General features: G+C 55.7%; 1 protein-coding gene across 1 annotated transcript; it reads right to left on the bottom strand.

The window, feature by feature from the left end:
* WRAP53 (WD repeat containing antisense to TP53) lies at positions 1 to 12,685 on the bottom strand. Its single transcript, XM_003996266.6, has 10 exons — positions 11,207 to 12,685; positions 10,973 to 11,071; positions 10,597 to 10,708; positions 2,268 to 2,356; positions 1,947 to 2,037; positions 1,721 to 1,853; positions 948 to 1,156; positions 651 to 754; positions 373 to 507; positions 1 to 258 (listed from the first exon to the last, which is right to left on the bottom strand). The coding sequence occupies exons 1-10, from the start codon at positions 11,599 to 11,601 to the stop codon at positions 12 to 14; spliced, it is 1,614 nt and encodes a 537-aa protein (XP_003996315.2). The 5' UTR covers positions 11,602 to 12,685; the 3' UTR covers positions 1 to 11.
* Between the last annotated feature and the right edge of the window lie 55 nt (positions 12,686 to 12,740).

Below are 12,740 nucleotides of genomic sequence, written 5' to 3'. Positions count from 1 at the left end.
ATAAAACCTTTTTATATCAACTCACCCCCACCTTCCTCTGTCCCTCCCTGTCCCTGCCCGGCCCGGTGAGCGTCAGCGACCCCGGTGTCCGGGCCCCCCCCACACCACCAGAGCTGAAGCTGACTTTCAAAGCGGACATGGCGCATGGAAAGCAGAGGAAGGTCCCCCCGCTGCTCCCCTTCGTCCTCACTGTCCGTGGGCTCCGGAAACACGCGCTGACCCGACGCGGTGGCCAGCAACGGCAGGCTGGGGTGCAGGCTGCAGGGAGAGACAGGCAGCGCCTGTCAGCATCCTGAGAGAGGATGCCTGTTCCCTCGGCACCCCCGTCCCTCCCCAGCCCGAGCCCCAAAATCTGTGGCATTAACCGACGACCTCACTCCGTTGGTGCAGTCCTTCTGGGGCAGAAAACTCAGCACTGGCTCTGGCTTCCCCTCGCGTCCGGCCCCGCTGGTGTCCCACACGGACACCACCCCGTTGGTGCTTCCGCTCACTAAGAACTGCCCGGTCCTGGGGAGAAGAGATGCCTGTTGACGCGGAGTCATCACCCCCGGGGGCAGGAACCCCTCACGGCCAGGGGCTGGGACCTACGGCTGGGCTCTGACATTCCCCGGGGCACTGGGACCCTGGGCAGGAAGGACTCGGTCACTCACGGGTCCAGATCAAAGTAGACACGCTGATTGGTGGTCACCTCTCGACTCAGGGACCACAGTGGATGACCGGGCTGCCGGAGATCCCAGCACAGAAGCTCAGCATCCTGAAGACACAGACCAGGGGCCTGGAGTCCATTCCCCCTCCCGCACGAGACGTCCCCGCTTCCCCCAATGTTTGCAGACACTCCCTTAGCTTGGCTTAGTTTTTTCCCACGTCCGACCCCAACACATCACAGACTGCATCCCCATTGCTGCCTTCTGTGCACCCTCTTTGGGATCTCAGGACGTGACCCCTACCTTGCGGGCTCCTGAGAAGAAGCGGTTGCCGTCGGGGTGAAAGCAAAGGTGAGTGACGCCTCCTTGGTGTCCTCCCAGCAAGGCAAGAGGGGAGCCGTCGTCACAGGCATACAGACCCAGGGAACGGCCGTAGGAGCCACAGGCATAGAGCGGCTGGGCTGGGCTGAAGGCTATGCAGGAGATGATGCCACTCTGGCCCTGCTTTTTTGCTAGAAAGGGACGGAACAAAGTTGGGGACAGGGCAAGGACACCGGACATCAACCGGGCCGATCAAGGGTACATCTCTGTCTCTCATTCCACGTGCAGGGAACCAGTGCCTCCCCTGTCCCGTCTGCCTCAAGCAGGCTAAAGATCCCTGATGCTCCCCAGATCCTTCTATCCCCGCAAAGGACCTAAACTTCTTCTTCAAGACTTATTTCTTCCTTCTCAAATCTGTTTCTCCTCGAAGGGATGGAAACCTAAAGGCTTATAGGAAAATGAAATCCGCCTCACTTCCAATTTCCCAGAGAGACCAAGATTTTAGAGATCAAGAGGCACACGGCCGACAGGGCACGGGCTCAGGAGTGAACCAGGTTGACCTTGGGAGAGTTTCGCCCCCTCCCTGAATCTGTTTTCTCCTCTGCCTCCCCCCCTCCCCCCCCCGAGTACGACCTGCCTCCCTGGGCTGTACTGAAGACGACGTGACGGGCCCGGTCCCCCGGCTCACACGAGGCCCCTCTGCACGTGGCAGTGTCCTCCCCCTTCCTCCTCTCCTGGGAGGCACAGATGCTCACCAAACGTGGCTCGGACCTCGCAGTCACGGCCAGGCCGGGCCGTGGAAAAGACACGCACGGTCCTGTTGAAGCCACAGAAGAGCTGGGAGCCGTCCGGGGAGAAGCAGAGCGAGTGCGCGGCCGTCAGCTCGTCCTAGAGGCAGGAAAGCCGTGCAAACAGCCTCAGGTGGCCCCCGGGAGGGGGCTGGGCGAGGACGAGCCCTGGGACGGGCGGGGAGGCCCCTACCAGGTGGTTGTAGGCACGGAAGGAAGCCCGGAGCTGTCCGGTGAATGCATCCCAGATGTGAATGGGGTTCTCCCGGCTGCTGCTGGCCACGCTGAGAGAGACACGGACACTGAGGCCCCGGTGCTGTCGAAGGAAGGGGAGGAAGCCAACTGGCCGGCCCTCTCAGCCCGCATCGAAGGGTACAGCAGCCTTCCCTCCTCCCGAGCCCCCTGCCAGTCCCTAGCTCGCTCTCCCCGTAGAGGATCCCCTTGAAACTTGTGGTGGAGGGGGGGAGGGACGATGAGAGGGGAAGGCGGAGGGGAGGCAAAGGACATCACTTACTAGGAGGTGTCTGGCTCGGCTGAAGACATCAGCGAATACCAGCAGTAATCGTAGATGGTGTCACCTTCCACCATTCGAAGGACGGGGGCCTGGACAGAGATGCAGGAACGCCTGGGTCACGGGCAGGAAAAGGAGGCAGACTCGTGCTACGGAAGCTTTATGCCAAAGGGGGACTGTCTGTCGGCACTTAACCGGGGGGAGAAGGCAGATGGTGTCGATACGAAGAACAGAATCCTGATCTCAACGTTCAAGGATCAGCTCAGACTGTCGTGTCGGATTTGGGCCACCAAATGCCATACAGACTTCTTCTTTTGCTTTTTAAACACTTAAGAAGAAACAAGCCTGGTGACTCAGTTGGTTGAGCCTGCATCTGACTTCAGCTCAGGTCATGATTTCACAGCTCATGAGTTCGAGCCCCACATCAGGCCCTCTGCTGTCAGAGGGGAGCCTGCTTTGGATCCTCTGTCCCCCTCTCTCTCTGCCCCTTCCCTGCTTGTGATGTCTGTCTCTCTCAAAAAATTCTTAAACTTTATTTTTTTAATTTTTTTTTGAGAGAGGGCATGAGCGAGGGGCAGACAGAGAGGGAGAGAGAGAGAGAATGAAGGAGAGAGAGAGAGAAGCAGGTCTTATGCTCACCCAAAATAGAGCTCAAACTCACAAGCCGTGAGATCATGACTGAAGCCGAAGTCTGATGCTTAACCAACTGAGCCACCCAGGTGCCCCAAAATACATAAGCTTAAAGAAAAAAAGGAAGGAAAAAAGAAAAGAAAAAAGAGAAAAGTAAAGAAACAAAACCTACAAACCAACCACTGATACCAATATTTACTGAGCACCTACTAGATGCCGTTAGATCCTTTAAAAAATTGTATTAAACAGTTCAAACATGCAAAGAAGTATATTTAAAACTTCCTGTGACTCCTCCACCCAGCTTAAAAAAGGAAAATACAAGACAGTTAAAACTTCTTCCCAAGGACACCCTCCCTCAGAGGTATTCATGCATTTCTTTAGAAATGTATTCATACAAGAAACACCCAGACGACGACGTCGTCTACCATGGTCTTTCGTGGCCTTTACCTTTAATACCGATGGTACCAGACCTTTTGCATCCCTTTGTGACTGGGGGATTTCACCGCAGTGACACGCTTAGCTCTAACTCAGGCACCTTCACCGCTGGGCAGCACCCCCACTATCCTTCTCTGCTGACAGTCACCCACGTTTTTCCATATGTTGGGTGGAGGGCTTTGAACATTCTGGTACGCGTGTGGGAGGGCCTCTCCGCAGCTTCTGCCAGATGACCGGGCTCTATGGCACCCACTCTGCCAACTCTGCCGGATGGGGTCACCCGTTGGCCCAGAGGGATCATCCGGATTCACTCTCCCACCGCCACTGTGCGGCGTGCAAGGGAGTGCCCGTGGCCCCTTGGTGCGGCCAGACCTCCAAGTTTTTGTCAATAAAAGGCTGTGCTGGCACCTGGGGGGCTCAGTCGGTTGAGCGTCCAACTTCAGCTCAGGTCATGATCTCACAGTCCGTGAGTTCGAGCCCGGCGTCGGGCTCTGCACTGACAGCTCGGAGCCTGGAGCGCGCTTCGGGTTCTGTGTCTCCCTCTCTCTCTGCCCCTCCCCTCCCCTGCTCGTGCTGTCTCTTTCTCTCTCAAATATAAAATAAACATTTAAAAAAACTTATTTTTAAAGGCTGTGAAGTAGAATTTCACTGGACTACGAAGTTGCCTTTCCCCCATGACCACTGGGGTCAGACGTTCACCTACGTTCAGTATTCGCTTAAGCATACCTCTTCGTAAGTTCTGCTCACTTTTCCAAGTTACTGGCTTCTCCTTACTGATCGGAAGGGAGTCTTTCAATCGTCTGGGTAACAGCCCTTTGTCAGTTATTTGCTGGCCCTCGGCGCGATGTCACGCACCCATGCCCTCAGCCCCCGCTCCGAACACACACGTCAGGCCGCCTGGCACAACGCTCCGCTCACACATCCCACGGGCACCTCACACTCGGCTTGTCTGTGACAGACCCGGCTTCCGCCTCCTTCAAACCTACTCCCCCCCTCCCCCCCCCGGGCCTCCACATCCAAGTGTGGAAGCCGCAAATCTGAGCGGCAGCCTTGACCACTCCTACCCCTCACCCACTTTCCACTCCTGGTCCAGCCCGCGCAAGACCAAGTAGCGGCCGGCGATCCTAAGTCTTGCCCGGTCCGCCGCCCCGGGGTCTCTCAAACGTGTCCACGCCCTTTCGTTCCCACCAAAGCCACCGCCTTCCTGCCAGCATTTGTGCGAGTCTGCGTGTTCTCCGGGCCTCCCCGCACCGCCACACCCCAGCCTGCCCGCCCGTTCTCCACGCTGCAGCCACGTGCGGGCCACGGAGACCTCATCGGGCTGGAATCCGGCCCTGCGTCACACTCCTGCTTAAAACGTTCAGTGACTCCGGGTAACCCTCAGTATGAGACCCGATCTCCTTACCAGGTGTTGGCCCCTACCCACCTCTCATGGCGCACCCCTCCGTACTCACCCCTTTAGAATCTCCACATCCCGGTGGGACTCCCGGCTCCCAGAAGGTGCCAACGTACCGTACTCCCGATCTACAGGCTTTCACACACGCCAGCATCCAGGTCTGGAATGTTCCTCCTTCGCTCCCCTCAACAATTCCTCCTGGCTGAATGCCGATCACGCTTCCGGTCTCTCAGAGGCGTCTTCCCCTGCGAAGCCTTCCCTAACCCCTCCTGCGGAGCAAGGAGCCCCGCTCCGCTCCGTGTTCCTACAGCCCTCTGCCCCTCGCCCTGCATCGTACCCATCTGAGGAGGCAACAATCACACCTGTCCGGCTCACCACGTTTTCCCCAACACCCAGCGTATCATCGGCAGTCAGGAAGAAATGTTCTGATGAGCGAAGAGAGAAGACAGTTCCAGTAACACGAGGCCCCCAATAGTGACCTGACTTAAAGCGGAGACAGTGGAGTAGGGAGAAGCAGATGGAACCGAGAGATAAGGGGACTCGATGGTGGGGGGGGGGGGGGAAGGGTCAGGGAAAATGAAAGGATGAGACCAGCCTTCTGGTCTGGATACCTGACGTCACCACGACGGTAGAAAGACTTGGGGTGCACAGGACAGCCATGAGGTGCCCATGTCCTTGGTGAATGAGGGAGAACCAAACGGCACAAGCCTCAGAGGAAAAGTCTTTACAAGAGAGAGCGCAAGTGTCTGGATGCAGCATTTGGGGGATGAGGACAGCCCCCCTCCAAACCTGAGATATGCAAGTTCCCCTGGGCAGGGCTATAGGGAGCGAAAGCCTCGGGCAAGGGCCCCAGGGCAGGGACAGAACTCAGGACTGAGGCTGGGGACTTAGGGATGGGAGTTCCAGAAAGCTCCGTGAAAAGGCACAGAAGGGAGGAGAGGAATTAAGAAAGCATGCTGGGAAGAAGAAACAGGTGCATGGAGGGAGGGGCGCCTGGGTAGCTCAGTTGGTTAAATGTCCCGTTTCGGCTAAGGTCATGATCTCACAGTTCGTGGTTCAAGCCCCGCATCTGAGCTGTCAGCGCAGAGCCTGGAGCCTGCTCGGATTCTGTGTCTCCCTCTCTCTCTGCCCCTCCCCTGCTCGCACTCCGTCTCTCAAAAATAAATAAACACTAAAAAAAAAAAGAAAAAAAAAAAAGAAACAAGTGTATGGAAATACTCAAAAGTGACCTCCTCCCATTTCCCCACCTACACTAACTGTATCCATTTCCAAATCCTAAACTTGCAGACACATGAAGTGTAATCATCCGATGCGTGCACGTGCACTTGTGATACAACTCGTACGCTCACACGGCTAACAGCAGTTTAAAAAAAAAAAAAAAAGCAGAAGAGCTTTTGAAAACAGACCGGGTATCTGTCTACAAGATGTAGAACAAATATTGATACTTTTGACCTAGAGTATTTCTCACTCATCAAATTTCTCTTAGGAAAAGAATCTCCGTCAAAGCACGTGAAGACGTTCACTGAATAATTTAGGATACAAAAATCCTGGAAACAACCCCAAGGCCCAAAGCAGGGGAATAGGTATGAAAATCATCAATCGCGGGCACTCGGTGTAGTCTCATACACCATTAAATACGGTAACTATGGAGACCGAAGCACCACGGAAATCACTTAGGAGACGACTGTTAACGAAACAAAAAAGCAGCGTACAAAACCATCTACGGTAGGAACACAACCACATAAAAAGCCTCCGTACTGTACAGGCCGAAAGAAGAGGGGATAATTTAAAGGCTGAGTTTTGTAGAGTGGTGGCTGATGATGCCTTTTCTCTTTTGCCATTCCCGTTTTCCTTAAACGAATGGTGCAATAAATTCTCAACCTGCCACGCTTCCAGAAGCTCTTCTAACGACCCCTGCTCCTGAGCTCTTTCGGGACGGCCCACCATGCCCAACGGGCCCCCGAGACAACACCTGCAAGAACCGGGCCTGGAGCGCCCTGTATGTCGCACAGAGATCGCCGACAGGGGCGGCCTCTGCCTGTTAGGTTGAGCGACCAAGCCGTCCCCGGGACTGGGCCCCCATCTTCGAGGCGGCCGTCACCACGGCCTCACCACGGCCATCACCACGGCCTCACCATGGCCATCACCACGTCACCGCTTTCTCTCGTTCTCCTCCTCCCCAGGGCACACTTCAGGGACAGGAGGGGGCGGGGTGAGTGTCAACCTTGCTCACGGTAGCCATTTCCAAATCTTTTCGCTTCCCCGAACTCCAGCTTCTCCACATTTAAAAAATATATATTTATTTATTTTGTGTATGTGAGTGAGAGAGAGAGAGAGAGAGGGAGGGAGAGAGAGAGACAGAGAGACAGAATCCCAAGCAGGTCCCATGCTGTCAGCTCAGAGCTTGACTCCAGGCTCCATCCCATGAACCACTAGATCGTGACCTGAGCCGAAATCAAGAGTCAGATGCTTAACCAACTGTGCCACCCAGGCGCTGCCTTAAGCTCTTTTTTAAGATTTTACTTTTAGGGGCGCCTGGGTGGCTCAGTCGGTTGAGCGTCCGACTTCAGCCCAGGTCATGATCTCACGGTCCGTGGGTTCGAGCCCCGCGTCGGGCTCTGTGCTGACAGCTCGGAGCCCGGAGCCTGTTTCAGATTCTGTGTCTCCCTCTCTCTCTGACCCTCCCCTGTTCATGCTGTGTCTCTCTCTGTCTCAAAAATAAATAAACATTAAAAAAAAATTAAAAAAAAAAAGATTTTACTTTTATTTGAGAGAGAGCGCGAGCAGGGGAGAGGGGAGGGACGGGAGAGACAGGAAGAGAAAGTGGGAGGAGAGAGAGAGAGACAGAGAGAGACAGAGTCTTAGGCAGGCTCCAAGCAGCACGGAGCCTGACTTGGGGCTCAATCCCATGACCCTGGGATCACGACCTGAGCCAAAATCGAGACTCACACACTCAACCGACTAAGCCACCCAGGTGCACCTTAAGATTTTATTTTTAAGTGATCTCAACGCCCAATGTGGGGCTCGAACTCACAACCCCGAGATCAAGGGTCACCATGCTCTACTGAGCCAGCCAGGAGCCCCAGCCGTACTTCGTGCCAGCACGCCGGCCCCCCACCTTTCTGTCACCCTCCCTGATTCGGGAGACCGATTCACTGCCTCGCTCCCCGCAGATGCTCCTGTCCCCGCACCATCTCTGGCCACCGTCTCCCACCCGGCCAGGTAACTTGCTCTCTTTCCACCACGACAATTATCCTGCTTCATCAAAAACACATTTGTGATCCACCTCCTTGTCTGCTTTCCATTCGAGTCCGCCGCCGCACGGAAGCCCCCGCAGCCGCTCTCGAGACACCCGCCTTTCTCGGCCGGCAAACCCCAGCCACGCCAGCCTCCTCTGCCACGCTCGACCCAGCTCACACCCGCCACCGGTGTTCACCGAATACAGAACAGGCGCTGGTTCGAACACGTTCCGCTAACTCTTTTACCGCTCCCGACGGCTGTGTGGGGCGGGTGCTGTTGCTGTCATCCTCATGTCAGACACAGGAAAAACAGGGTCGATTCGCTTGCTGAGAAGCGATGCACAAGGAAATTAACAGATTTCACCTTAAACGGACGGCAACAAATTCCTAGCGGGCGCTGAGCACAGAACAGCAACGTTACCGCATTCCTTGCCCGCATTCCTTGCCGGTTTGGACCTTCGACTCGCCGGGACCAGTCATCCCCGCCTCCTGCTCTCTCCCCACAGACCCCCTTCCTTCAGCAGGGCAGCTCCCTCTCTGCTTCCCTGAGAAGCCAAGAGAGGAGACCCAGAAACCCTCCGACCCCCAAACGGCTGCCTCTCTTCCTACCTCGAGAGAGCGTTCCCCACCGAACCAAGTCCTCTCTGATGGGCTCCGGATCCTGTCCTAGGTCAGCGTCTCAGGGACCTGTTACCCCCCTCTCCCCTTCAGCATCAATTCCTCCGTGTCTACGGGGTTATTCCTGACGCTGCAGAAGCACCCCACGAACCCTTCTTTGGCCCCACATTCCCTCTGGCCACCGTTCCGTTTCTCAACACCCTTCCACAAGAAAACTTTCCCAAGAACTGTCTGTACCTCCTCCTCTACCCACTCTACCTGGGCTTCTGCCTCCATTGCTTTTCTCAAAGCGCTCCCGCTAAGGTCACTAACGCTTTCCACCATTCTCTGCGTCTCGCCCTCAGCAGCATCGGACCTGACCCTGCCTCGGCCTCTGCCATCCGTCCTGCACGCCACCCCCATCTGCTCGAGCGCTCCGGGCTCTGGGGGAGCCTCCTCCTCCTCCAGCCACACGGTCCTGACACTGAATCGTTCACAAGATGCCAGATCCCGTCCACGTGCTCCTCCACTTCCCAAAGTACATCCCAGCCCCGGCTTCTCCCCTAGCTTCACATTTCACACAGACCTAAAAACGCTTCACTGTCTGAGGCCTCCTCCTGTTTCCTCCTCTGAGTAAATCGTACCACTGTCCCCCGGGCTGCGAGAACCTGGACATCGCCAGTGATCGCTTCCTTCCCTGTACCGTCCACGTCCTACAAAACACATCTTCGAACCCATCCACACCTCTCCACGTCTCCTGCCACTGCCTGGCCCCAGCCACCACCGTCTCTCACCTGGACCGTGATAAACGCATCCTGATGGATCCCCGATTTCACTCTTGCTCACCACAATCCGCTCTCTAAACTTTGGCCATCCCTTCACTCTTCCGTGTGTGTGTGTTTCTAACATTTATTCATGCTTGAGAGAGAGACAGAGAGCAGAAAAGGAGCAGAGAGCCCAATGCGGGGCTTGAACTCACGAACCATGAGATCTTCACCTGGGCTGAATGAAGTCAGACGCTTAACGGACTGAGCCACCCAGGCGCCCCACACTCTTCTGTCTTAAAACTCTCCCCTGGCTTCCCAAAGAAACCCCAAATGGCCTACCCACCAGATCCAACCCGATATGGGTTGTGGAATCCGTCCTCACCACACTCTCCCCCTCACTGGCCTCAGTCCAGGCACACTGGCCTACTTTCCATTCCTTGAACACACAAAGCTGCCTCTTAGCCCTGGGCCTCTGTAAAATCATTGCCTCTTCCCGGGACGTTCTTCACATAACTGACCCCATCACCCTTCACGTCTCAACTCAACCGTCTCCTGCTCAGAGCTCCTTCCTGACCAGTTTATCTCAAGCGGTCTCCTCTAGGGACACCTGGCTGGCTCGCTTAAACGTCTTGATCTTGGCCCAGATCACGATCTCACAGTTCATGAGTTTGAGCCCGCGGTCGGGATCTCCACTGACGGTGCGGAGCCCGCTTGGGCTTCTTCTCTCCTTCTCCCAGCCCCTCCTCCACTTGAGCACGCTCGTGCTCGAGCTCTCTCCCTCTAAATAAACTTAAAATACATAAGTAAAGTGGCGTCCTCTGGTTACTTCCTCCTCGTTCTATTTATTTCCTTCACACCACTTGCTATCCTTTATAACGAACTTCCTCGTTTGTCAGTTTCCACGTTTGTCGCCTGTCTCCCACACAAGACAGCAAACCAGCTCTTCTGTCTCCTTCAGCACTTTATGCCGGCACCAAATACGGTAACTGACACATTGGCAGTCGTTCAATAATTATCTGTAAGTCAACTAAATACCGCCACGACAGACCCACCGTTCTTTGATGGAAAACACACATTCACGGGTAAAGAACGGGCAAACACCACCTTAAATATCTCCGCGTCCAGGGTAGAACGTGCTACCTGTGAACGTTCGTGAAGAAACGTTCTGTTTGCGATCAGGAAACACGTGGGCTCAACTTTCTCCAGCCATGCGCAGGACTGACACGTGCAGCGTCCGGTGACGGGACAGAGGCAGCCCCTACCCTTACCATTTCTGCATATTCCAGCTGTTCCCCCTCATTGTACAGCTCTGGGGGCAGGTTATAAATACGCAGGATGTTATCAGCACTGTTGGTCAAGATGCAGGAACCATCAGGGGCCCTAGAAATAGGAAAGAGTTAGAAAGCTGGGCAGGGCTCTATTTTCCAAGTGCCAGGCTCCCTCTGGGGGTAGGTAAGCACCCCAAGACCCTGAGAAAAGTGGAAAACACATATTTCTAGGTGAAATGTAAGCTCAGTCCAAGAGGAACTTTTACTTTCTTCCCAACTCCCACCTCGATGGGCTCTTCTCCAAGATAACTGGAGGTCTTTTTATGGTAAAAATCCTGGGCACGGTTATCCCCCAGCCCCATTACCCTTAACTTACCACTTACAGCCCTTCAAGAAGTTCTCGGGCTGGGTGCTGAACTCCGACCAGGAACCACTGAGAAATCGAGGTATCTGGGAGAAGCTATAGCTCCAGGTGCTGGAAGGAAGATGGGGAGACAACAAGGCAAGAAAGAAACGGGCCTGGTGAAGTGGGCCCCAAGACCCGCGAAGAAGCACACATCTCACGCTCCCAATCTCCTCGGATCTCTGCGTCCACGCCGTCACCACTTACCTGAATCCCTCATCCTCCGGAGGAGCTTCCTCAGACACATCTGCTGTGGGCTCTCCGGGCCCCAGCTCCGGCCTGTCCGTCTGTTCTGCAGGAGGGCTCACATTCTCAGAAAGTTCTGGCTCCTCGACTGGAGGGCTCGGCTCCCTAGGAGTACCGAACCCCGTTTCCGGGGGAGCGGAGATAGAAGCTGAGCCTCCCTCTCCCGTCTCCTGGGAACCAGCTGAACCGGCCTTGGGATCTGGGGACAAGCGGGGCGGCTCGTCCCCATCGGCCGGCGGTGGTACCAGTTCAGGGTCCGGGTCTTTATCCGTCAGGGAAGCTTGAGGAGAGAGGCGGGCCGGGGCGGGGTCCGGGTCCGGGTCCGGGGCTAACACGGGCGCCTCCGGCGTGTTCATGCTGCCGAGGACGCGCGGCCACACTGGCCTCGGCCGGGCAACCCTCGCCCGGCCGCAGAGTTCGCAAGGCTCCGGACGCCCAACTGGAGCACCTACCTGCGCCTGCCTCCTTCCTCCGGGAGGGGGCGGAAGACCCCGGGAAGGCGAGGCGGACACAGGGACACCAAGGTGGCAAGCTCGGCGTTCCTCAACCCGCTCGGTCCCTAAGAGCCACGCGCTCTCGCGGGATTTGGCCGCACCTTTCAATTGGACCTCCGCCTCCCGATCGGATTTCGCGGGCGACCCGGGAGAGGGGCGGGGCAAGCACGTAACAGGTCACGAGGGTTTACCGTACCCATCACGCCCTGGGGCTCCCGGTGGCTGCTGGGTGTTGTAGTCCGAAAGCTTCCGCCTCTGTTTGAAGGGCTTGAGCTCCCCCTGCCGTCTCCCTCCGTCACTCTTAAAGCACCTACTCCCCCCTCACCTGCAAGAGGGCGCTAGCGCTATACTTGATTTTGATCCTTTTGCTTCTCATTCGCCAAATTCCTCACACTTCCGTCTCTTTTCATTCATTCAGTAAGTATTTATTATTGAGCTCTTCCTTGCGACCCAGTACTGTACCAGGCACTGAGAAATACAACAATGAGTAAGATAGCAGCACAAGGGTTCTGCCCTCCCTAAAAGGCTTACGTTGCTGTGTATTTAAGGCAAGGAACACATCTTTGCAGAGAGCGGCAAGGGCTGTGAAGGAAATTAAACAAGATGGTGTGATACAGAGTATCTGAAGGAATACGTTGGATTGGGATATTAAGGAAGTCCTTCCTAAAAAGGTGGCATTTTAGCCGATGAGAAGAAACTATCCAGCTATCTGGGAGAGGGATGACAAGTGTCTTTCTTTCTTCCACCTTCATATTTGACACAGTGGCGGGAGTCTTCCAAAATGGTTTCCACCGATTCTGCCCTCCCAGTTCTGGCTGGTCGAACTTCCCCACCCCAGTGTCAAGTAGCTGCAGCACCAGCACGACGAGAATCCTGTCTCACTCCCACCGCCCCCCGGCGAACTGCTTGCCCTTACTTGTCATGGCGACTGTCCAGCTTTGTGCCAGGAGCCTCGCGGGGGTTGCTGGGATTGGGATTTTCCCCTCCCATGTGCTCTGTCT

This window comes from Felis catus, chromosome E1 (assembly GCF_018350175.1).
Source record: "Felis catus isolate Fca126 chromosome E1, F.catus_Fca126_mat1.0, whole genome shotgun sequence".
In the NCBI taxonomy this organism is placed as follows: Eukaryota; Metazoa; Chordata; class Mammalia; order Carnivora; family Felidae; genus Felis; species Felis catus.
The sequence above is the reverse complement of the archived record's forward strand: the minus strand, read 5'-3'. Positions and strand labels throughout refer to the sequence as shown.

What these genes read in the sequence shown, in the direction of transcription:
- WRAP53 (XM_003996266.6), bottom strand. Translation starts at nt 11,601, where the DNA reads ATGAACACGCCGGAGGCGCCCGTGTTAGCCCCGGACCCGGACCCGGAC. An exon ending in GCCGAGCCAGACACCTCCTA is followed by an intron (nt 2,038 to 2,267) that starts GTAAGTGATGTC and finishes TGTCTCTCTCAG; the next exon opens with CGTGGCCAGCAGCAGCCGGG. An exon ending in TCCGTGCCTACAACCACCTG is followed by an intron (nt 1,854 to 1,946) that starts GTAGGGGCCTCC and finishes TCCTGCCTCTAG; the next exon opens with GACGAGCTGACGGCCGCGCA.